At 40.0% G+C, this 26,681-nt stretch overlaps 1 protein-coding gene across 9 annotated transcripts in view; it reads left to right on the top strand.

Annotated features, from left to right (window-relative positions):
- ACACA (acetyl-CoA carboxylase alpha) overlaps positions 1 to 26,681 on the top strand; it is a 279,886-nt gene that overhangs the window by 70,266 nt on the left and 182,939 nt on the right. For 7 of the 9 annotated variants that reach the window (XM_032428663.1, XM_032428660.1, XM_032428658.1 and 4 more), the window contains 2 exons: positions 18,599 to 18,731; positions 20,034 to 20,172. In XM_032428663.1, the coding sequence (XP_032284554.1) occupies positions 18,599 to 18,731; positions 20,034 to 20,172 (272 nt within the window). Of the gene's footprint in view, positions 1 to 7,872; positions 8,460 to 9,958; positions 11,032 to 18,598; positions 18,732 to 20,033; positions 20,173 to 26,681 lie in introns of those variants that run through there. The other 2 variants (XM_032428665.1, XM_032428667.1) reach the window with 2 other exon arrangements.

Here is a 26,681-nt window from a genome sequence, read left to right as displayed (position 1 = left end):
TTTTCAGTTCTTCTGGTGTGCCAGTCTTTCCTATCTGGGGGCCACACATGCTTGTCCTTCCACTTGGATTCACTTTTACTCTCTGATTACTTGAGGCCCTTTTTTTTTTTTTTTAATAGATTTAATTTATTTATTTGACACAGAGAGAGAGATAGTGAGAGAGAGCACAAGCAGGGGGAGCGGCAGGCAGGCAGAGGGAGAGGGAGAAGCAGGCTCCCCGCTGAGCAAGGAGCCCGATGCGGGACTCGATCCCAGGACCCTGGGATCATGACCCAAGCCGAAGGCAGACGCTTAACGACTGAGCCACCCAGGCGCCCAGCCCTGCTTTTATTATTCATAATCTTTTTGTTCTTCTTTCAAAGGACTTATCACAATTTGTAATATTTTCATTGGCATATTTATTTGATTGCTTGTTTCTATTACACTGTAACTAATATGAGGGGCAGAGATCATATACGTTTTGTTTGCAATTGTATACCCAGCACTTTTTTTTTTATTAAAGATTTTATTTATTTGACAGAGAGAGACATAGCGAGAGAGGGATCACAAGCAGGAGGAGTGGGAGAGGGAAAAGCAGGTTTCCCGCCGAGCAGGGAGCCTGATGTGGGGCTCGATCCCAGGACCCTGGGATCATGACCTCAGCCGAAGGCAGACGCTTAATCGACTGAGCCACCCAGGCGCCCCTACCCAGCACTTTCTATAGCATATAAATAGATATTTGTTGAATACATGGGAGAGATAACAAGATTGGCCAGGGGCAGTCACAAAATGTAATAGTATTTTAAATTATGCATATATATGCCATCTTTTTAGTAGATTTAGGATTATTCGGGTTTTCTGTTTCTTCCTGGGTGGAATAGAAAATTATTTTTCTAAGGATTTACCAATTGAATCTAAATTTTCAAATTTATTGGCATAAACTTCATAATAACATACTCATTTCTTTTTCATGTTTTAGGATTTGTAGTGAGTTCCCTCTTCATCATTCCTGATATTGAGCTAGCATTTTCTCTTATTCTTTTTCTTTTTTTTTAAAGATTTTATTTATTTGAGAGTGAGAGAGCACAAACGGGACGGGGGGGGGGGGGGGGGGGGGCCAGCAGAGGGAGAGGGAGAAGCAGTCTCGCTGCTGAGCAAGGAGCCTGATGTGGGGTCCATCCCAGTACCCTGGGATCTTGACCTGAGCTGAAGGCAGGCGCTTAACTGACTGAGCCACCCAGGCGCCCCGCATTTTCTCTTATTCTTGATCAGTCTTAATAGAAGTTTATTAATTTTTTTTTAAGATTTTATTTATTTGAGAGAGAGCACGAGAGAGCATGAGGTGGGGGGGCAGAAGGAGAGGGAGAAGCAGACTCTGTGCTGAGCAGAGAGCCTGACATGGGGCTCGATCCTAGGATCCTGAGATCACGACCTGAGCTGAAGGCAGACGCTTCACCGACTGAGCCACCCAGGTGCCCCTAGAAGTTTATTAATTTAATTGGCCTTTTCAAAGAACCAACTTTCTGTCTTTGTTGATTTTTTTTTATTGTACATTTGTTTTCTCTTTCACAAATATCTGCTATCCTCTTCATTCTCTTCTTTATACTTTCTTTAGGTTTAATTTGTTTTTTTTCTAGCCTTTTGAGATAGATGATTATCAGCCCTTCTTTTCTAAGCTGTGTACTAATGACTACAAATTTCCCCCAAGCCCGTCTTTAGTTGTATCTCATGTCTTTTTTCAACATTTTATTATGAACAACTTTAAGCATACAGCACAGTTGAGAGCATTTTATAGAGAACGCCTGGATTTTACTCATCACCTAGATTCTACCATTAACATTTTTCTATACTTGCTTTATCATTTATCCATTTCTGTATCTCTTTATCCATCAGGTCATCTTATTATATCCCCTCAACTTTTGATGTGATAAATTTTTATTATCATTCAGTTTGAGATATTTTCTTATTTTCATTGTGACTTATTTTTTAATTTTTTGAGATATAATTGACATAACAGTATATTAATTTTAGGTATACAGCATAATAATTTTATATTTACATATATATAAAACGTACATACTTATATAATGAAATAATTACCAAAATAAGTTTAGTTAACATCCATCACCACACACAGTTACAATTTTTTTCTTTCTTCTTGTGATGAAAACTTAACATCTACTTTCTTAGCAACTTTCAAATATACAGTAATACACTATTTGTTAACCATGGTCACCATTCTGTACATCACATCCCTAGGACTTATTTATCTTATAACTGGAAGTTTGTACCTTTTGACCACCTCCACCCATTTCGCTCACCTTCAGTGTGATTTTTTTTGACCCATAAATTATTTAGAAATGGAGTCATTAATTTCAAGACACTTGGATATATATTAAGATCACTTGGACATATTTTAATATCTTTGTCATTGATTTTTTAGTTTAATCCATTGTATTCAGAGGATATACTCTGATTTCAAATCTTTGAAGTTTGTTGATACTTCATGGACTAGCATATAGTCATATTTTTTCTTAATCAGTTTCTGTTGTATTTATTTATATTTATTTTTAAGTAAGCTCAATGTCCAGCATGGGGCTTGAATTCACGACCCTGAGATCAAGAGTCACATGCTCTACCAACTGAGCCAGCCAGGTGCCCCTAGGATATGGTCAGTTTTGATAAAGCTTTATAGCACTTGTAAAGGATGTGCATTTTGCAGTTTTTGGTTATAGAGTTCTATATATGTCAGTTGAGTTTTTCTTTTTTTTTTTTTTTTTTTTTTTTTTTTTTTAAATTTTTTTTTTTTTTTTTTGAGAGAGAGAGAACGAGAGACAGAGAGCATGAGAAGGAGGAGGGTCAGAGGGAGAAGCAGACTCCCTGCCGAGCAGGGAGCCCGATGCGGGACTCGATCCCGGGACTCCAGGATCATGACCTGAGCCGAAGGCAGTCGCTTAACCAACTGAGCCACCCAGGCGCCCCTCAGTTGAGTTTTTCAATTGTTGTTCCTCAGTATCTCTGACATTTTTCCCCCCTACTTGTTTTGTCGGTTGGTAAAACCAGAATAAAATATCTTGTTTCTAGAATCTTGTAAATCATTAAGAAAAAGATATTTTAATGTCTTCTTTTTAATGGAACTGTAGTTGATATACAATATTACATTAGTTTCAGATGTGCAACATCGTGATTCAATGTTTATATACATTATGAAATGATCACCACCATAAGTCTAGTTACCATCTATCATCATACAAAGTAATTACAGATTATTGAGTATATACCCTATGCATCCCTGTGATTTATTTATTTGTAACTGTAATTTTGTACCTCTTAATCTCCTTGCACTTATTTTGCCCTTCCCCCCTTTCTCCTCCCCCTTGGCCACCACCAGTTTGTTTTCTGCATTTATGAGTTTGTTTCTGTTTTGTTTGTTTTGTTTCTTAGATTCCACATATAAGTGAAATCATAAGGTATTTGTCTTTCTCTCTCTGTTTGACTTATTTCACTTACCATAATACCTTCTAGGTCCATCCATGTCATTGCAATTGGCAAGATGTCATTCTTTTTTATGGCTGAGTAATATTCTTTTGTCTATGTATACCACATCTTCTTTATCCATTCATCTGTCAATGGATACTTAGTTGTTTCCTTATCTTATTGTAAATAACCCTGCAGTGAACATAAGAGTACATATATCTTTTCAAATTAGTGTTTTTGTTTTCTTTGGGGAAATACGCAGAGGTGGAATTGCTGGGTGGTATGGTAGTTCTATTTTTAATTTTTAAAAAATTTTTTAAATCTATTTTTAATTTTTTGAGGAACCTCCATACTGTTTTCCATTTCCCATTCCTCCCAACAGTGCACAAGGGCTCCCTTTTCTCTGTATCCTTCTCAATGCTTGCTATTTCTTGTTTTTTAATAAAAACCATTCTAGGCGTGCCTGGGTGGCTCAGTCAGTTAAGAGTCTGCCTTCAGCTCAGGTCATGATCCCAGGGTCCTGGGATCCAGTCCCGCATCAGGCTTTCTGCTCAGTGGAGAGCCTGCTTCTCCTTTTGCCTGCCGCTCCTTCTGCTTGTGCTCTCTCTCTCTTTCTGTTAAATAAATAAATAAAATCTTTAAAAAAAAAAAAAGCCATTCTAACAGGTGTGAGGTGATAATCTCATTGTTTTGAGATTTGCATTTCCCTGATGATTAGTGATGTTGAGCTTCTTTTCATGTGTCTGTTGGGCATCTGGATGTCTTCTTTGAAAAAATGTCTACTCACATCCTCTTTCCATTTTTTAATTGGCTCGTTTGGGTTTTTTTGGTGTTGAGTTGTATGAGTTCTTTATATATTTTAGCTATAACCCCTTGTCAGATATATCATTTGCAAATATCTTCTTCCATTCAGTAGGTTGCCTTTTCATCTTGTTGATGGTTTCCTTGATATTTCAGTGTTTTATAAAGACATTTCAACCCAATAGAAATATGGGGAAAAGACTTGAACTTTACAAAAGATATCCAAATGGCAAGTAAGTTTATTAACGGTGTTCAGTATCATTGGTCATCAGGGATTTGTGAATTAAAATTCCAGTGAATTAAGTACCACCCCAATCAAAAAGGTTAATATTAAAAGACTGACAGTATTAAGTGTTAGCAAGGATGTGGACCTACATTGCTGGTGGGAATGTAACTTGGCACAACCACTTTAGAAAACTTTTTGGGGGTTCCTGGGTTAAGCGTCTGCCTTCGGCTTGGGTAATGATCCTGGAGTCCTGGGATCGAGTCCCACATCGGGCCTCCATGCTCAGCAGGGAAGTCTGTTTCTCCCTCTGCCCCCCACCCTGCCCTCGTGCTCTCTCTCTCACTCTCAAATAAATAAATAAATAAAATCTTTTAAAAAAACAGAAAACTATTTGGTAGTATCTTTTAAAGTTAAACATACACATATTCTGTCAACAAGCAAGTCCACTCCTAGGTATTCACCCAAAAGAAATGAATGCATTTGTCCACCAAAAACCAAGTACAAGGATGAATATGGTCAAGATTCATAAACAACTCAAATGTCCATCAATAGTAGAATAGATAAATTATGGGATAGTCACACAATGGAGTACTACACAGCAATGAAAATGAACAAGCTACTGCTATGTCACAAGGATGAATTTTATAGACAATGTATTGATGAAGTACATTCAGACTCACACTATATATATGAAGTTCAAGAACAGGCAAAACTGATTTGTAGTGATGAGTTCAGAATAGTGTTTACACTGGGGAGGATGTTGACTGGAAAGGAGTGCAAGGGAGCCCTCTGAGACTCTGGAAATATTCTGTATCTTAATGGAGTGGTTGGTTATGTAGGTATATATATGTAAAATTAATTGAGTGTATACTTAAGATTTTTGCTCTTTACTGTATGAAGTTATATCTCAAAAAGTAAAGAAAACAGGCAGGACTTCCAGTTATAGCTGAGTAAGGATCAATAAATCCTTAACCCAAAAGCAACTATAAGGCTTGACAAAACCACTTTAGCACCCTTGAGATCAACCAAAAGACATACAACAATCTGAGAAAAGGTGGTTTGAAACACTGCTGAAATTCAGTAAGAGCAGGAGGCGGCCTAGGCCTGTTCCCATTCCCTTCCCTCTGATTGGTTGGTGTAGAGATTTTGCCAGTGGGGGACTACCAGTTTTGATGCTGAGGTTGAGGGGAGCTTACTCACTTTGGGTGGTGGATGATGCCCAGGACCACTGCTGTTGTCAGTGGAAATGATTATCTTGGCATTGGCTGTGTCCAGTGGGCCAGTGGCTCTACTAGACTGAGGTGTGTTGGAGCAAGCATATTGCTGGCTGAGGTTGTGTGCATGCACAGAGTAGACATAATAAGGCCCAGTAGGAAGTAAAAGCCAGAGCAGACTTGAAAATGTCCTGGACTTTGAATGTGCTACCCTGCCCCACACACAGATACATGAACAGAGTACAGAAGCCTTAACGGCTTCAGGTTTTTAAACATAACCCCTGCGTAATCACTGGGAGACAGCTAAGCTAAACCTTAGAAGGCAGGTTTCAACGTAAAAACAAGCAATATAAAGAAAATAAGCTGAGACATCCGTGACGGCACACTTAGGGGTAGACAGATTTCACAGATTTAGCCCAGGCAAGTTATTAAGCCAAGGAAGGAAGGGATGTAGAGAGGAGATAATAGTAACAAAACAACCTTCATAGGTAAAAGAAAGCAGAATCTAGGCTTGTTACAATACATTATTTAGTATGTTGAGTCTTCAGCAAAATCGTGAGACATGAAAAGAAATATGAAAATGTGACCCGTATTTAGGACGAAAAGAAGTCAATAGAAACTGTCTCGAGGTGTCCCTAGATGCTGGATTTAGCAGACAAAATCTTCAAAGCAGCTATCGTAAATGCATTCAAAGAACCAAAGGAAAACATGTTTAAAGAATTTTTTTAAAGTATGACAACAGCGAATCAATAAATAAAATTCTCAATAAGGAAAGAGAAATTACAGAGAGGCAAATGTCATCAGAGAGGTTATACAGATAGCGAATAAGAACATGAAAAGATGTTTGACATCGTTAGCTATTAGGAAAGTGCAAATTAAAACGAGATAAACAAACACACCTCTCAGGTTTCCTAAAATAAAAACTAGTTGATGACACCAAATGTTTGCAAGAATATGGAGAAATGGGATCACCTGTACATAGTTGGTGGGAATGTAAAATGATACAACTGCTATGGAAAATTATTTGGAAAAAAATTTTTTTAAGTTTTTTTTTTTGTTTGTTTGTTTGTTTGTTTTTTTTTTAAAGATTTTATTTATTTGACAGAGAGAGACACAGTGAGAGAGGGAACACAAGCAGGGGGAGGGGGAGAAGGAGAAGCAGACTTCCCGCAGAGCAGGGAGCCCGATGTGGGGCTCGATCCCAGGACCCTGGGCTCATGACCTGAGCCGAAGGCAGACGCTTAACGACTGAGCCACCCAGGCACCCCAAGTTTTTTTTTTTTTTTTTAAATAATCTCTACACCCAGCATGGGGCTTGAATTTACAATTCTGAGATCAAGAGTCACATGCTCTACCGCTGACTGAGCCAGCCAGGTGCCCCTGGAAATTTCTTAATAAAACTAGCTAGATATCTACCATATGATCCTGCAATTCCACTCTTAGTTACATACCTATGAGAAATGAAAGGATATGTTCACATAAGGATTTGTGCCTGAATATCCACAGCAACATTATTCATGATAGCTACAAAGTGGAAGAAATCCAATATCCATCAACTGATGAATGGATAAACAAAATATGGTGTAGCCATACAATGGAAAATTGTCCGTAAAAAGAAATTAAGTACGAATACTTGCTACAACACTGAAAGCATTATGCTAAGTGAAAGAAGCCAGTCACTAAAGACCATGATTATATGATTCTATTTATGTGAAATAACCAGAATCTATACAGACAGAAAGTAGATTAGTCGTAGCCTAGAACAGGGAGGGGTTGGGGGAAATAGGGAGTGACTGCTACTGGCTATGAGGTTCCTTTTTAGGGTAATGAAAATGTTCTAAAATTGATTGTGATGATGGTTCATAATTGTGAATATATTAAAAACCATTGAATTATATACTTTAAATGGCTGAAATATATGCTATGCGAATTATATCTCAATAAAGTTGTTAAAAAATTTCAAAATGAGTTTAGCAAGGTCACAGGCTATATGATCCATATACAAAAATCAATTATATTTGTATATACTAGCTAGCAATTAACAAGCAAAAAACGAAATGAAAATAATTTCATTCACAATGGCATCAAAAAGAAAATACTTAGGAATATATTTAACAAAAGAAGTATAAGAATTGAGTATTAAAAATTATAAAACATTGCTGAGAGAAACTAAAAACCTAAATAAATGGAGAGACAGTCCATGTTCAGGGATTGGGAAACAGTATTGTCAAGATGGCAGTTTTCCCTAAATTGATCTGTAAACTCACAGTCCGTATCAAAATCCCAGCAGGCTTTTTTTTTTTTCTTTATAGAGTTTGACAAGCTGATCGTAAAATTTACACGAGAGCCCAAAGGGCCTAGAATAGACGAAACAGTTTTCAAAAAGGAAAGCAAAGTTAGAGGACTTACACTACCTGATTGCAAAACTTGCTGTAAAGCCATAGTTTTCAAGGCACTGTGGCATTGCTGCAAGGACAGGCATATAGATCAGAAGAACAGAATTTAGAGTCCACAACTAACCCTTTTGTATTGGGTGAGTTGATTTGCAAAAGCGGACTATCCTTGATCGAAGGTTTCTCTGCCTGGAAAAGCCCAGCGTAAAACAGTCTCTCGCAGTGTGTGCTGCAGTGTAACTCAGACTGCATTGCAATCACGCCAGCTCATGCATCACTGTCTGCTGGATAAACCGCCACGTCATCCTCGGTGCTTGGCATGTTACAATGCTGGGATCACTGTGGGCTTCTGGTTGGATGTTGTGCCAGGTATGTGTCTGCTTCGGACACTCTCTATTCATGGTAGATGAAAATGGGGATGCTTTGAATCGGGAGGAATGAATGTGGCTTTTTTATTTCTCGTGTTCTAATATTACAGAGGATTGTGAGCAGCATCCATAAAAGATGAGAAATTCAAGCTTTGTTTTTGGATCTGGGTGTGCTGTGTTAGTGTTTGGTTGTTTTAGAAAGATCCCTTTGGTGAAAGGAAGCACAAACTCGATTATTCAGTGTACCTTTTTAGTATATTTTTCTGATAAAATCGAGTGCAGAGTAGCCTGCTTTACTCTATACACCGGGCTTTATTTGGTTTTTGGGTGTTGACCTTATTATATAACAAAGGCAGAGCATGATTCTCTTGGGAACTGCCTACATCTGGAGACACTTAGATGTGTGTAAAATCAAACTGCTTCTACATCTGTGGTCACTGTAATTGTTCTGAACAAAGACCTCAGCGCTCTATTTTTTGAGACACATTATTCTGAAGAGTCATAAAGATAGGAGGGCTCCTCTGCATCAGCTTGGTTCTTCAAAGGAAAAAAAAGTAAACTTGACTAACTTTATCGGACCTTTGGCATAGTGTGTAAGGAATGATGCGAAGTGGTGCAGACCAGAAGACAACCCAGGACGTACATTTTCGATTATGGCTGATGGTCATGTTGAGTGGCCTGATTGAATCTTTTCAGGTCAGGTCATCCGAATGTCCCAAGGATCAGGGTTTGTCTGCCTTAATCATCTCTTTTCTTTCTTTTTTTTTTTTTTTTAAAGATTTTATTTATTTATTTGACAGAGAGAGACACAGTGAGAGCAGGATCACAAGCAGGGGGAGTGAGAGAGGGAGAAGCAGGCTTCCCGCTGAGCAGGGAGCCCGATGCGGGGCTCGATCCCAGGACCCTGGGATCATGACCCAAGCCGAAGGCAGACGCTTAATGACTGAGCCACCCAGGCGCCCCTTAATCATCTCTTTTCTATTTGATCATTTATCTTCTATCTCTGCTCCAAGTTATTTGTATACTTCTGTTTTGGAGGGTTTTTCTGGAAGATTAATAGGTTCTTAGCATAGTTGGCATCAGATGATTAACTATTTCTATCCAGCATTTTGGTGGGAAAGAATTTTTCTGTGGTGCATGAATCAGGTTACCACATTACTCTGGTGAATTATATTCTTCCCGAGAACTTATCATAGGAAGTTGCTATTCTATAGATTCTAGCTGTTGGGGAGTCTCTCCCATTACAAGGGAGCAATATCATTAACAACAGTTTTTTTTTTTTTTTTAAAGATTTTATTTATTTGACAGAGAGAGACACAGCGAGAGAGGGAACACAAGCAGGGGGAGTGGGAGAGGGAAAAGCAGGCTTCCCACGGAGCAGGGAGCCCGATATGGGGCTCGATCCCAGGACCCTGGGATCATGACCTGAGCCGAAGGCAGACGCTTAACGACTGAGCCACCCAGGCGCCCCTCATTAACAACAGTTTTATTAGAAGCTAAAGTAGGACTTTAACGTTCAGCCACTGTTTATTTTATTTAAGGGATCTATCTCTGGCAGATTTGCTTTTATAGCAATATACATGTCCCAGTAGCCTTTCTAGGTAGAGTTTTTTCCTTCCCTACTTAATCTGGGTTAGACCTCTGTGTCTAAAGTATTTGTCTGGGCCCCTTTTCTTTTCAAGGATTTTGTCCACATCTTCTCTATATCCCATTTGTCCCAGCTCCATTCTTACTCTCAAGTTTGCATGAAGAAAATCTCAGATTTTGTAACTTTAAAAAAGGTTTTTGCATGCATGTATCAGTACTTTGGCCTGAAAATTAGAATTGTGGCTCCGACTTTATTCAAAGTTCCTTAGTAGTGGCATGTCCTGTCCTTTCTACTTGCTTTCTTTACCTCCTGACCTGCTTTCCCCCTTCTTGCAAGCTGATAATCAGTATTATTTGTTTTGATTGGATCTCAGAAATTACCTACTTAGACTGTGTGCTGTCCTCCCTCTGGATTTCATGACCCCATTATTTTCTTGACTTAGTCGTCCTTGTAAATGTTGTCTTTTTGCCTGGGGCCCTCCCTGTCATGTGCTCTTGGCAGCCAGGAGAGACTGTGGAGCTTTACTCTGGTGACTGTCAGAAGAAAGTGACCGTTGTTGAAACATGTTTGCTGCGGCTAATGCAGAGCTAAGATCTATCTTCTAGTTATACAAGGTTTTATATTCCTCCCCCTCTCCCCTTAGTCCCCTTGGGAAATCAATTCTGTGTGTGAACCAAGTTGAGGGAGAAAATAAAAAAAGGAGGAAAGGTGGGGAAATACGGAAATTGGGGACAAAGTAGACAAAAAGACTGTAGTTTGAGTCCATCAGGAATACTCCAGTCTGACTGAAGCAGGGCCAAGAAGTAGGCAGAAGGCACTGTATCTCTTGTCCTCCTGGGTTTTAAGCACCTGCAACAGGAGGACGGACTGCAGCTTGTGTTTACAAGGCTGAAACCCGAAGAAAAAATCTTCCATTCCTTTGCCATCTTGATATGGAGGGTTCTGCAGAGGAAATTAAGGAGATGAGATATTACATGCTTCAAAGGTAAGTTTTAGGGTGCCATATTTGGGCAATATATACCTTTAAAAACCAGTAAGTCATTGACAGCTAAGCCCTGGATCTTAGGGGAAATTTGATTTTTTTGTATCTATAAGAAACCTTTTTATTTTAAAGGAAAGGAATAAAAACTCCCATATTTGCTCCTGGATTTCTAAGCCTTTCTTTTACATTCAGAATTTGAATCAAAGCTACCCACGCACGTGTGTGATATTGTAGCCACGCTGAAAACAAGCACCCCTGCGAGGACCTTGCTGTGCTGTTCTCTCGTTAAGGGATCTCAGTCTGTGCCTGATTTGCTCACCGGCTTGGGCTGGTTTTTCAAGAGTGACGTCTCTTCACCTACTGCAAAGGGAGATATCAATTCTGTGTAGTTTTTGTGTAGTATGAGCATCCTGTGGAAGAGAGTTTTGAGAAAACTTCTTAAAAATACGTCTCTGGACACATTGATGGAAGAGAAATCCATTGATTGGAGAATCTGCAAGACCATGAGGTTCTTGATCTGTGCAGGGTATTAATGTCTAAGAGCTGCCTATTCCAGGATTTCTCTAGAGGCTGGCAAGAGTCCTGAACGAGTTGTCATTTCTGTCTTGCTGGTCTAACAGGGTGGGGAACATCCAAACCTTAGGACCCACTTTTCCTTTCTTACCCGATGTTTTCCTGCCAGAACACCGTGGGTTGTTAATTGCCTTGAGTTGGAAAACGGTTTGCATTTACAACTGTAAATTTATTCATCCTTTTAATTTATGTAAGGTTTTTGTACACAATTCTCAATTCTTTAAGAGATGACAACAAATTTTGGTTTTCTACTGTCATGTGAGAACATTAGGCCCCAGCAACGTGTCATTGTGTGAGGAAATAAAGTGCTGCAGTAAAAAAGAAAAATGTGTCTCTGGGGCTGGGAAAGGTACCTGCTGCCATTGCCTTACAGTGTGACGGTGGCAGCCGGACTGGAGTTGTGGAGGGTGCCAAGCTCTCCGCCCGCCACCCCCCCTGGGGTCTTTCTTCTTCCTGTCCCTAGAACTTGGGGCTGAGGAGGAAGTGAATCAGGCCTTCTTGGCCGTCTTCAAGCCTCTTGCAGGTCTGTGCCTGTCCATCAGAGGATGAACGTCAAAGACCTGAACGATGGGCTTGATAGCAGTCAGTAAGGGCTCCTCCGTTATCTTTTTTTATTTGCTTGTTTTTGCAGTCTAGAGTTCTTATTCTGAAAAATATTGCCTGAAAATTAAACTGGACCTTGGTGGAAACAGAAAATAAGCAATAAACACTGAGTTGACAAAATTTATCTTTAGAACAGTTATCCTTTCCTTTTCCTTTTCATTTGACCTCTTCCACCCTTTAGGGGGAAAACCAAGCGGAACTTCCACTGGGTGTCAAATAACTAAAAAGCATTAGAGCTATTTATATATATATATATATATATATATATATATATATATATAACATATATATAATAAAAATGATTTTTATGTATATAAAAGCATTTTTATATAACACTGTTTTATTGTTTTTTATTTATTTTTATTTTTTTAATTTTTTTAAAGATTTTATTTATTTATTTGACAGAGAGAGAGATAGCGAGAGCAGGAACACAAGCAGGGGGAGTGGGAGAGGGAGAAGGCAGGCCTCCCGTGGAGCAGGGAGCCTGATGCGGGGCTCGATCCCAGGACGCTGGGATCATGACCTGAGCTGAAGGCAGACGCTTAATGACTGAGCCACCCAGGTGCCCCTTTACTGTTTTTATATATAAAACAATCATATACACACACATGTATAAACAAAACATACATATAAATCACACACACCAAGTTTTGTTTTTCTGTGGGTAAATACAACAGGTGATCTGTCCACTCTTTTCACAGAGGCATCCCTCCTGGAGCAGCCTGTCCTCCGATTTGAACTGTCATCTAGGGAATTTGCTTCTCTTCTTTATTAGCTCCTCTGTTTCTTACGTCCCTTCTTTTCCTTTTTCTTGGTTTACTCCATCCTTTTGGATGACAACATTCTCTAATAGCTTCCTGAGAAAAGATAGGTGAGTGGTAAAGATTTTGAGATCTATTCTTTCTTTATACCTGATCCTCTTGTTTTCAGCATGGTGCCTTACTTCAGAATATGCCTATGTGAAGGATCCCTTCATTAAAAGTAAGATTTTTTTTAAAAGATTTTATTTATTGGGGCACACCCCAGACCATGCTCTCTCTCTCTCTTTCAAAGAAATAAATAAATTATTTATTTAAGATTTCATTTATTTATTTGACAGAGAGAGAGAGAGACAGCTAGAGAGGGAACACAAGCAGGGGGAGTGGGAGAGGGAGAAGCAGGCTCCCAGCCGAGCAGGGAGCCCGACGTGGGCTCCGATTGCAGGACCCTGGGGTCATGACCTGAGCCGAAGGCAGATGCTCAATGACTGAGCCACCCAGGTGCCCCAAATAAATAATTTTTTAAAAGATTTTATTTATTTATTTGAGAGAGAGAGGGAGATGACATGAGCGGGGGGAAGAGGGGGCAGTAGAGGCAGAGGGAGAAGCAAGCTCCCTGCTGAGCAGGGAGCCTGATGTGAGGCTATCCCAGGACCCTGAGGTCATGACCTGAGCCAAAGGCAGACACTTAACAACTGAGCTACCCAGGCGCCCCAGTAAGACAGGTTTTTGTTTTTCTCCCTGCTTTGATTATAAATGATCCTCAGAGCACTCTAAACTATTGATTAAATCTTATGACCAATCCCTTCTCCACTTTAATTTCATCAATGCTTTGCTTCCTTTCTTGTCTTAAACTCAGATAGCTCCTTACTGATTCTTTTCTTTTTTCAAGATTTACTTTCTATTTTATTTTTTAAAGATTTGTTTGTTTATTTTAGAGGGGTGGGCAGAGGGAGAGAGGGAATCTCAAGCTGACTCCTTGCTGAGCGCAGAGCCTGATGTAGGGCTTACGCTCAGGACCTGAGCCCAAATCACGAGTCGGGCACTTAATTGACTAAGCCACTCAGGCGCCCCTATTTTTTATCTGAGAGAGAGAGCAGGAGTGAGGGGGTGGGGGATGAGCAGAGGGAGAGAGAGAATCTGAAGCAAATTCCCCACTGAGTGCAGAACCCAACACGGGGGTCCATCTTATGACCCTGAGATCATGACCTGAGCTAAAATCAAGAGTCAGTTGCTTAACCAGCTGAGCCACCCAGGTGCCCCAGCTCCTTAATGATTCTAAGTTATAACTTACCTGTCCCTTCAGTCCCTCCTTAAATAACTGACAGCTGATCTCTGAGGAGTGTGTGTGTGTGTGTTTAAATTTAGGTGTATAGAATTATGTAACATAATCCTTCCTGGCACACTCATTGGTCCATTTGTGGCCTACTATTATTTATTTATTTGGTTAGTTATTGCAGTCTTTAAAACAATAATGTGAAAAGAATTTGAAAACCCATCACCTAAAACAAAGGTTGATCCCTGGCCATCACCTCATCCAACCATATGGTCTCTCCTCCTCAGCGCTTCTCCCTGCATTCTTCCACCCAGATAATCATTTTCCTTAATCACATGTTCATCATATTCTTTTTATGTAGTTTTACTGTAACTCTATGTATCTTCCAAAAATGTGTATAATTTTAGTTGTTTTAACTTTATGATATACTTTAAATTTATAATCTGTACACAGTCTTCTTTATATAATATTTTTGGAGTTCTTGTATATTAATCTGGATACTTGACTAAAGTCTCCTATTTCTAATAATTTGCAGAATCTTTTGTGTTTTCTCTGTAAACGATTATATCACTCACAAATAATGACAATTTAACTTCCTTGTTTGCAATCCTAATGCCTCTAATTTATTATTTTTTTCATTTTATTGCACTTGCTGGGAAATCTAACACACAGTGTTACATTTATGGATTTCTAAATTTTTAAAAATTTTTATTTATTATTTTGAAAGATTTTATTTATTATTTATTTGACACACAGAGAGAGAGATTGAAAGAGCATAAGCAGGGGGAACTGCAGGCAGAGGGAGAGGGAGAAGCAGGCTCCCCACTGAGCACAGAGCCCGATGCGGGGCTCGATCCCAGGACCCTGAGATCATGACCCAAGCTGAACGAAGGCCAATTAAGCCACCCAGATGCCCCTTCATGTACTTTTTAAAAAGATTTTTATTTATTTATTTGAGAGAGAGAGAGAGAGCATGAGCAGGAGGGAGGGGGGCAAGGGGAGAGGAAGAAACAAGCTCCCCGCTGAGCAGGGAGCCTGATGTGGGGCTTGATCCCAGGACCCTGGGATCATTACCTGAGCTGAAGGCAGATGCTTAACTGACTGAGCCACCCAGGTGCCCCCATTTATGGATTTTCTAAAATTAAACAATACTTGCATACCTGGGACAAACTCAACTTGGTCGTGGAGTAACGTTTTTTTACTAACATTTTACCTATCCTTGCACCAGTACCCTACTATTTAGAATAGTATATTTAGGAATTTTGCATTTGTAGTCACGAAAAAAATACACCTGGACTTTTCCTGTTATGTGACATACTTGTCTGGTTTTGGTATCAGTGTTACTCTAGCTGAGGAGTTTTACTTCTTTTTTTTTTTTTTTTTTTTAAGATTCTATTTATTTATTTGAGAGAGAGAAGGAGAGACAGAGAGCACGAGAGGGAAGAGGGTCAGAGGGAGAAGCAGACCCCCCGCTGAGCAGGGAGCCTGATGTGGGACTCGATCCCGGGACTCCAGGATCATATCCTGGGCCGAAGGCAGTCGCTTAACCAACTGAGCCACCCAGGCACCCGAGGAGTTTCACTTCTTATTGTCTGGAAGTTTGGTAGACTACTGCCCTTCAAAGTTTGAAAAAACTTGTCTTTTAAAACCATTTGGATCTGGGTTTCTTTTGTGTGTGGGAAGATTTTAATCATACCCTTTTATTTTGAAAATAATTTTTTTAAAAAGATTTTTTAAAAATATTTTATTTATTTGACAGAGAGAGAGAGTGAGAGCAGGAACACAAGCAGGGGGAGTGGGGGAGGGAGAAGCAAGCTTCCTGCTGAGCAGGGAGCCCCATGCGGGGCTCGATCCCAGGACCCTGGGATCATGACCTGAGCCGAAGGCAGACGCTTAATGACTGAGCCACCCAGGCGCCCCTAAAAAGATTTTTAAATTTTATTTGTCAGAGAGAGAGAGAGAGAGTGAGCACAAGCAGGGGGAGCAGCAGGCAGAGAGAGAAGCAGGCTCCCCACTGAGCAAGGAGCCCAATGCGGGACTCGATCCCAGGACCCCGGGATCATGACCTGAGCCGAAGGCAGACGCTTAACCGACTGAGCCACTCAGGCTTCCCATAGTTTGAAAAGAAATTACTGCAGCATCAAGGTCAGAGTGCAGGAGAAAGGAAGAAAAGGTGGGAATAAGAAAACAGCTGTCCACTGAACAGTGTATACAAATGCTTAGTTATAGCTGTTATCTCATTGAAACCCCAAAACACCTTTTCAAAGAGGGTCTGTCAGTCAAGGTCCAGTCAGGGAAAGAGAAACTGCCTTAAGTATTATAAACAGTGGGCATTCAATAGTGAGGACTGTGACTTGGGTGTTTTCTGAAGTAGCCTCAAATTAATACTTGCAGGGGCGCCTGGGTGGCTTAGTCGTTAAACATCTGCCTTCAGCTCAGGTCATGATCCCAGGGTCGTGGGATCAAGCCCCGCATCAGGCTGCCTGCTCCACGGGAAGCCGGCTTCTCCCTCTCCCTCTATCTACTGCTCTGCCTACTTCTGCTCTCTCTGTCAAATAAATAAATAAAACTTCAAAAAAAAAATTAATACTTGCAGGAAGTAGCTACCACCCCTAAGGCTGGGAGAACAAAAAGGAAGAGGTAGGGTTACCAGAACACAGGAGCTTGAAGGAAGGCCCCTGGGGGCCAGCACTTGCACCTCTGAGAGGAAGCTTTGAGTAGCTGGTGCTTAGAGCAGATGGAAGCCTGGCCGGACAGGTCCTTGATCGATAGGCCCAGGCAGCATAGCCCAGAGGCTGCGTGAGCATGGGAAGGCTGGGACTCTGCCAAGGAGCCATCATCTGCTGCTCCTGGTACCTCTAAGGGATGCAATGAGGCCCTCACCAGGAACGTTGAAAGATTCTAGAGGCCAGAATTAACTCTCTGTTACTGTGGAGCAGTGATGCTAAAAGCTGGAAAACAAGAATGAAATCCCTATTCTTACTGTCCTGCCTTCCCATTGGCAGAACTGAACAGTTTTGCAGAGTCTTAGCTCTGTCATCACAGAGCAGAGCGTAAAAGGATGAGGTCGGAGCCGAGAGACAGTAGGTAAATAACCAGAACACTGTATATTATGTGTATTTTGCAAAGAGAAAACTGAAGCTGAGCAAGGTTAAATTATTTGCTAAGATCATTGGAGCTATTAAGTGGGCAGATCTGGATTAAACTCAAACCTATGCTGTTTCTTTTTTTTTTTTTTTTTTTTTAAAGATTTTTATTTATTTATTGAGAGAGAGAGAATGATAGAGAGAGAGCATATGAGAGGGGGGAGGGTCAGAGGGAGAAGCAGACTCCCCGCTGAGCAGGGAGCCCGATGCGGGACTCGATCCTGGGACTCCAGGATCATGACCTAAGCCGAAGGCAGTCGCTTAACCAACTGAGCCACCCAGGTGCCCCAAACCTATGCTGTTTCTACTACGTATTTCATCTATCCTTAACACACCATTGATTGTTAGAGGCACCATTATTGTATGTACCACTGAGGAAAAAAAAAATTCTGCCAGTTAAAGCACACCATCAGTTGTAAGATACATACCGATTTCAGATATATTTTTTTAAGATTTTATTTATTTGAGAGAGCATGAGCACAAGTGGGGGAGGAGGGGCAAAGGGAGAGGGAGAAGCAGACTCCCCGCTGAGCGGGCAGCCCAACACAGGGCTCGATCCCAGGACCCCGGGATCATAACCTGAGCCGAAGGCAGAGGCTTAACCGACTGAGCCACCCAGGCACTCCCAATTTCAGATATTTTTTTAAAGTTTTTTTTTTTAATTTTTTTTAAGGAGGAGTGTCTTCTAATCAATGAAATACGATCTATTATGCTGCCTTGTAAAGTATCTGGTTTTGGAGTTACTGATTTTGAAAAGCATATGGAATACAGAAATAAAATGCTTAGTAGGCAGTTAAAAGTTTAGTCTCATAAGAAAAATGGAGGCTGGAGATACAAAGGTGAAAGTCATCTGTGTGCCAGAATCATGATCCAGCAATAGCCTTGCTGTTTATTTAGCTTTCCCAGTCTCTATTATCTCTATCATCTCATTTCATCCTGTCTTTTACCTATCTCTTTGTGATGGCATCTTTTCGTAAGCCTTAATATTATCTTATTCAAGAACACTTAATTTTTTTCTTAAATTTCCACAAGCAAAGACTTCTTTTTCTCTTTTCCTCTTCTATTCAAAAAGTATGTGATCTGTCAGCGTGCAGTCTTCACAAGGGTGCAGTTGGAAGTGCTGTTGTAAGTATGGTCGTGAAAAGCAGATCTCCAGGGGAGATAGTGTGAAAAAATCCTATCTATAGACTTTCATGCTTTCTCTATTTTTACAGGTCCAGCATGTCTGGCTTGCATCTAGTAAAGCAAGGTCGAGACCGAAAGAAAATAGACTCTCAGCGAGATTTCACTGTAGCTTCTCCAGCAGAATTTGTTACTCGTTTTGGGGGGAATAAAGTGATTGAGAAGGTAAGTTATAACTTGCTGAATTATTTTTTCAAAAGCTCATGAGGTTCAATGCCTAGACTTGTTGTCTAGATTTGCTCAAAACTGATACTTGGATTTTCAGAGACTGCCTCTTTCTGCAGAATTAACCTCTCTACCTCCATAGTCCTGTGAATTTCACCATTTTCTATGTATTTACCACTGATAATTTAGGCAGGGGTAATTAAAAAGATGAAGTGGTGGTCAAAAAGTTCTTTTTTAAAAGATCTTGCAGTTTTATGGGGTTGGGCTGCCCCACTCTGAGAGGGTATGAGAAACCGATTAGCTCATGGGGTAGCGGTGAAGAGATACGTCACCACACTGGAGCAAGAGCTAAGGGAGTGGAGGGAGTTTCAGAACAGAAGGCCTGAATAGTTTGATGCACTGCAATTTAATGGCTTCCAGCAGATATTTGAGGTGTTTGGAGGGACTACAACGTATGAAGTACCTAAAGAGATTACAAATATTTTGAAATGTTAGGAGTAGTTCTGTGCCCCTTTTATCTAAACCATGTCCGAGCTGAAAGGACGACTTGGCTGAAAGAGCTCGCAGTGATTAAAAGAATAAAGCGTGGGGACCTATACTCCCACTTTAGGAGTATTGCTCCAGTGGTGTCCTTCTGGTAATCTTCCAATAAAGACAGATTGTGTATCTCCTAGCCTCTGTTATCCTGGGGCCATGATTGCAAGATAGGTCAGGAGAGGTTTGTTTACAGAGACGTTTCAGGATCATTGGTTCTTCCATTCTTTTTCTTGTGACCATTCTTTGTAAGGCAGTCTCTACAGTTCTAAGGCATTTAGGGTTCAGCATTTTGGAGAGAGAGAGTGGTTGGTGCCAGCGTTCTAACCCTGTTCAGGACTCTGCACCTTGTTTAATACAACAGGGAATAGTGCATGACATTACACTGTTTAGTCGTCCCCCATTCCTTAATAATACATCATTCCTCTGAAGTTTGTCTTCTGTTTGTCTAGTAACAGGTATGGTAGAATAATTTACCAACTCACAAGATTTGAAAAATTGTGATTTTCCCCTTGAAGAAATGAAGATAGAAAGCAGTAACTTTTAGCTGGCACATATTAAAGTATTTGCCTAGCTAACATTTTAAAATATCCCTTGATTATGTGGGAGCTGGTTCCTAACTGCCTAGACATAGCAACACAAATTCCTAATTGCAAATCTGGCTTTTCAGAGAAAAACAGATCTACAGAAATGTAGATCTGCCTTTTCCTTGATCATTGCCTGCCTTTTGTACTTTTCTCTCCAATTCTTGTCCCGCCACTCTCCCAGGTGCTTATCGCCAACAATGGCATTGCAGCAGTGAAATGCATGCGGTCTATCCGTCGATGGTCTTACGAGATGTTTCGAAATGAACGTGCAATCCGATTTGTTGTTATGGTAACACCTGAAGACCTGAAAGCCAATGCAGGTGAGTGATTAGCATTAAGAAAGCATCACCCTTGGGCGCCTGGGTGGCTCAGTCGGTTAAGCATCTGCCTTTGGCTCAGGTCATGATCCCAGGGTCCTGGGATCGAGCCCCGCGTCGGGCTCCCTGCTCAGCCGGGAGTCTGCTTCTCCCTCTGCCCCTCACCCAACTCTTGTGCTCTCTCTCACTCTCTCTCTCAAATAAATAAAATCTTAAAAAAAAAGGAAAGCATCACCTATGAGCATAAAGCATTGGAATAGCAAAGTCTTAAGTAGGAGAATGTTAACTTAGGGGGATTCCCAAACCCAAGGATTTCGCTTTAAAAAAGTGTCAATAATAGGCATATACAAGTGATTGTACTATATTTAACCTCAACACAGTCTCCTGTGTTCTAAGTAAAAATAAGTGGACATTTAACCAGTGTTGTTTGGGGTTTCCAGGTGTCTGCCCTTCTAGTGACAAGTATTTGCTAAGCTATATACTTTAGCATGTGTAAGTGGAAAGATTTGGAAGGAAATGGCTATTTCACTTACAAGCTAAACTGCATTGAATTTTAGAGAATCTTAGGGTTAAGATTATTTTTTACCCTCCTCCTGAGGAACCCAAGTGGGTTTTATCTTGCAAGCTTTTCTGCATATTCTCTCTCCTCAGATGGCCCTCCATCTGAGAGTTGTAGATAAAGACTGTTAGGATAGCCGAGACAATATGGCTAGTCTTTCCTCTCCGTACTTTTTATTGCTAAAGTATAATCTCTAAGGTAGAGTACCCACAGATAACATTAGCTCTTTAAGGAGCTATCTTTTTAAACCTATTTTGGTCTGTGTATGTTCTCTCTCTATTGAGACAATGTGTTAAGACTATTCTTAAGGAGTAGGGATTATTATATTATCTTATTTAGAAACAGATAAGATACCATTTTATTGGAAAGCATATGTTATTATATAAAATCATTTAGTTTGACCCTTTAACATCTCTGAACCACAATTTTTGTATCTGTAAAAGGAAGATCATAATGTCTAATATACTGGATACTTATAAAGATGGAATTGTCTGAAATAAACATAAAACTACCTTGCATGATTTCTTTTTCCTCATCTATTTCCTACTAATTCATTTATTTATTTACTCAGTGAACACAGAGACCCATAGTTGAATAAAATGTGATCTTGCTCTAGGAAACAAATAATTTCAATACAGTGAGGTAAGTGTTATAATAGAAATATGCACAGGGTACTGTGAGAACACAGAGCTGAGGCATCTTACCTCTAACCCCTGCTCTTGGTAGCAGGGTTAAGAGACTGCTCTCTGAAAGAAGTTACGCCTAGCCAAGAATGAGCAAGAATTAGTGAAGCAGTCAATATGACATTCCAGGCAGGGCGTTCCAGGTAGAAAAGAACAGTCTATGCAAATGTATGAAGGCATGACACAATGGTTTACTGGAACTTACAAGTATACTTGTTAAAGTTTAAGATGTGAGCTAATATTTCTCAAGGAGGGCGTTGATTTTTATCCTCAGGAGCATAGACTTTATTTTTTTAGGGGGGTGTGTGTGTGTGTGTTGGACATTAAAGGATTGGCATTTTAAATGGATTAGTTGTTCTTTTTAACAATTCAAAAGTCGAAGAGTATAATGAATCCCTTCTTATTTACCTATCATCCAGCATCAGCTATTATCAACTCGTGGTCAATCTTGTTTCATCTTTACTTTCACCTCCTCCCCACTCCACACATAATTTCTGAAACAAATCCTGGATATATTATTTCATCTGTAAGTATTTCAGTGTGTATCTCTTAAAGGCACTTTTTCTTTTCTTGAAACGTAAGCAGTTAGATGGACAATTCAGATAGCATCTTGGAAGATCCATTTGTGGAAGGCAGTACTACAGAACATGATGAGGCTGAGAAGAGAGAAGAAAGGGATGGTTTAGAGGCTTAGGAGGTAAAATTAGCAAGAGTTGATGATTACTGTTAGGTTTCTAATTTGGTTGACGAGGCGGATGCCAGTATCATCAACAAGGGCAAAATAATAATGTAGCCAGAAGAGGAAGGTTTTTTGTGGGGGTAGACAAATGAGATTTGGAGTACTTCTGGTATAAGCAAATCCTATAAATCCTGTAAAAAGTTGGATATATCCTTCCAGAATTTAGAAATAATGAGAGCTGGAGACTAAGAGTCTACGTTATCAGCAAACATATAGTAGTTAACACTACCCCCCCGCTCAAAGAACAGATAGAAAATGAAAAGAAGAGGGCTAAGGATGAATTTTATAGAAGAGTAAAATTTTAGGGATAGACTCAGGAAGATCGGCCCATAAACAGTGCTGAGAAAAGATGACTGGAGACAGAGAAGAAACAGAAGAGAGGAAAAGAATTTCCATAAGGAAGGGCCAAATGAGTCGGCAATCCAATGAAGTAGGAATAGAACCTGTCCAGTAATTAGGAAATCATGGTAGCGTTTGCAAGAATAGTTTCAGTGGAACAATATGAATGTGCAGATAATAGAGGACGTTAAGGAATGAATGGGAAGTGACATGCAGATAGCCAATATAGACAGATTTTTTTTTAAAGAATTTTGAATGAGAAGGGAAGAAGAAAAGGTAGTAACTCAAGAGAAATCCAGGGTCAGGGAGGATTTTTATTTTTAAGAGTGAAAGAGACTTGGGAATGTTTATAGTTCAAGAGGAAGGAACCAAAGAAGGAAAGGAGTGGAAATGCATAGGGACCTGGAGGAGGTAGAAGGGGATGTGGTCAAGAGCACAAGTGGACAAAAATAAGCATATTCCCTGGTATTTATTCTGAGGAACAAAAAAATCAGTAATGGGGGGCGCCTGGGTGGCTCAGTCGTTAAGCGTCTGCCTTTGGCTTGGGTCGTGATCCCAGGGCCCTGGGATCGAGCCCCGCATCAGGCTCCCTGCTCGGTGGAAGCCTGCTTCTCCCTCTCCCACTCCCCCTGCTTGTGTTCCCTCTCTTGCTGTGTCTCTCTCTGTCAAATAAATAAAATCTTTAAAAAAAAATCAGTAAAGGGGCAGATGTATTCATACAAAGATATATTTTCATTGTAGTGTTATTTAAAATAATGAGAAACTGGGACGCCTGGGTGGCTCAGTCGGTTAAGCATCTGCCTTTGGCTCGGATCATGATCCCAGGGTCCTGGGATTGAGTCCCGCATCGGGCTCCCTGCTCAGCGGGGAGCCTGCTTCTCCCTCTGCCTGCTGCTCCCACTGCTTGTGCGTGCTCTCTCTGACAAATAAATAAAATCTTTAAAAAAAAAAAAATGAGAAACTGGGGGAGTAATTTAAGTGTCCAACATGAGTGGATTAGTTACATAAAATGTGCACCAATTCTGTGAAGTACCATGCAGACATTAAAAAATATGTTGTGGAATAACATTTGTTGGTCTAAAATGCAGTCTAATAAATTGCTACATTATTTATCTATTTTTGTGTAGCAATATTACCATAAACTTGGTAGCTTAAAGCAACAGTCATTAGTTCACAGTTTCTGTAGGTCAGAACGTGGCTTAGCTGGGTCTTCTGCTTCAGGTATCATAAGACTGCAATCAGTCGTCAGCTGGATCTGCAGTCTCGTCTGAGGCTTGACTTGGGATGGATCTACTTTCAAACTCAGGTGGTTGTTGGCAGCTTTCAGTTTTCTATGGGCTGTCAGACTGAGGGCCTGAATGTTTAGCTGGTTATTGGCAAAAAAAACTACCCTTGACTCCTTGTCATGTGGGCCATCCCAAAATGACTGCCTGCTACGTCAAAGCCAGCAAGGGAGAGTCTTCTAGTAAGATCGGTTACTTTCTTATGTAATGTTTTCATAGAAGTGACAGCTCCCTGTCCTTGCCATATTCTCTTGGCTAGAAGCAAGTCATAGATCTGCTCACACCCAAGGAGAGGGGGATTCCTTAAGGTATGAAGACCTGGAAACTGGGATCATGGGAACAGACAATGTGTCTGTCCATCACTGTTGCAAAGAAAAAAGTTAGCTATAGGGTGTGACATAATAATAGGGAATAAATACATTGCATATAGTCAGAAAAACAAAGGTGTAATGGTATATACCAACAGCAATACTAGTTGTCTTTCAGGGTGGTATTTTGGGGTGTTTTTATTTCTGTTTCTGCTTTTTCTAACTTTTTTACAAAGAGTTTATACAATTCTACGATTTCTTTAAAAGTTACTTGAAAAATAGAACTCCAGGAGGATTATAATACTAGTGGTATTGAATTAAGGAATTAGTATTTTGGATGATTTTTCCTTTTTTCTAACTTTTCTATTATGTTAATTATTTTAGTACCTTTCCTGAATATAATTTATGTGCCATAAAAAGTTCACAGTTCTATGAGTTTTAGTAAACTTGTACCACTGTGCAGTCACATAGGAATCCAGTGTAAAACACAAATTACTTTTGTAATTTAAAAGATTATGAAGAAGGAGGCTTATGGAAGAGTTGGTTATTCACATGAGGAGAGGACTTTATCCTCTGAGACCTGGAGTGGGGCGGGGGGAGCAGGCATACTTGACAGGTTAAATGAGGGTGGTAATAACCAACCCAGTTGCATATTTTTATGTTATGCTCATTATTGGGAAAGTTGGAGATGTGGATGATTAGTGTAATCTGTGGTAAAGAACCAAGGGTTCTCTTTTGAGGGAAGTTTTGTTCATTTGTGAGTATTCTTTAGCATATCTGGTGGTAATTATGGCAACTGTGGGAACCAGGAGACGATGAAGAAGTCCAAGCTGTGTGAATAAGATGTGCTTTCTTCTTCTATTTACCAGGGCTTCCCTTAAGGGTCAGCAATCATGATAATAGAAAACTGATTGGTGTGGAACTCTGAAGCGTTGTTGGTTGGTGACCACAGTACCTTTGTAGACTGCGTTTGTGTGCGTGTGCATGTGTGATGTAGGTCAGAAATTAATGTAACTTTTTTTTTCTGTACCCAGGGCTACAGAACTTCAGAAAAGACTAAACCACAGTAGAAAAGTTAGATGGATTTGACTATATAAAAGTTTTTATTTAGCAAATAAAAAAAAGAAAAGTTAAAGACAAATAGTAATCTGGAAAAACATTTTGCAGCAAAGAGTGTCTACCTATAATAGAGAAAATGACACCCTTCAGTAGAAAACGAACCAAGAACATGAACTAGGTAGTTAATAAAAGAATGAAAAAGGAACAATAAACATATGAGAGGGGCGCCTGGGTGGCTCAGTTGGTTAAGCGACTGCCTTCAGCTCAGGTCATGATCCCAGGGTCCCGGGATCGAGTCCCACATCGGGCTCCCTGCTCAGCGGGGAGTCTGCTTCTCCCTCTGACCCTCCTCCCTCTCATGCTCTCTGTCTCTCATTGTCTCTCTCGCAAATAAATAAAATCTTAAAAAAAAAAAAAAATCCACTTTAAAAAAAAATAAAAATAAAAATAAACATATGAGAAGAAATTTGATACTAATGGTAATCAAAGAAATGCAAACCAAAACAGTAGTCGATTGGGATTTTTTACTTTATAAGACTGGTAAAATTTAAAAGAGTGATAAGGGGCACCTGAGTGGCTCAGTCGGTTAAGCGTCTGCCTTGGCCTCAGGTCGTGATCCCAGGAGCCTGGATCGAGCCCCGCGTCGGGCTCCCTGCTCAGGGGGAGCCTGCTTCTCCCTCTCCCTCTCCCTCTGCCCGCTCTTGCTCTCTCTTGCTCACTCTCTCAAATAAATATATAAAATCTTAAAAAAAATAAATGAGTGATAATATCTAATTTAGATTAGAGTACAGATAATTTGTCACCCATGTTGCTGATGAGAGTCTAATGTGATTCAATCTTTGGAAATGTGGAAACCTTTTTTTTTTTTTAAGATTCTTATTTATTTATTTGACAGAGAGACCCAGCGATAGCAGGAACACAAGCAGGGGGAGTGGGAGAGGGAGAAGCAGGCTTCCTGCTGAGCAGGGATCCCGATGTGGGGCTCGATCCCAGGACCCTGGGATCATGACCTGAGCCGAAGGCAGACGCTTAACGACTGAGCCACCCAGGTGCCCCCGGTGGAAACCTTTTGACCTAGTACTTGTACTTCTAGGAATGTATCCTGTGGGTATAATTGGACAGTAGTACAAGGATATTCATCATTGCATTATTTTAATATTTTCCAAATTATTAATGACCCATATGTCCAACAATAAGTTAGTGGTTAAATGAATTATGGACTATTGTGACATTATGGAATAGTAGACATCCATTGAAATATGAAGTATATATTAAATATATCTAAAATGTTAAATATATATATTATCAAGTATACCTTTTTGTCATGTATGGGAAGATACCCACAATATATTGTTACACTGGTTAACAATTTTTGGTTTCTAGTACAACAAAGCATGAACTGATTATCTTTGAGTGGTGGGAGAATGAGTGATTTTAGCTGTTAAAAAATAGTATTACATCCTGATATATTACCTTTTTTTTTTTTTTTGTAATTAACATGCTCTCCCTTTTATTGTCAAAGAGAACAATAAACCTGTCTTT

This window comes from Phoca vitulina, unplaced genomic scaffold, assembly GCF_004348235.1.
Source record: "Phoca vitulina isolate PV1807 unplaced genomic scaffold, GSC_HSeal_1.0 scaffold40, whole genome shotgun sequence".
NCBI classification, from domain to species: domain Eukaryota; kingdom Metazoa; phylum Chordata; class Mammalia; order Carnivora; family Phocidae; genus Phoca; species Phoca vitulina.
This window is presented reverse-complemented; position numbering and strand designations above follow the sequence as displayed.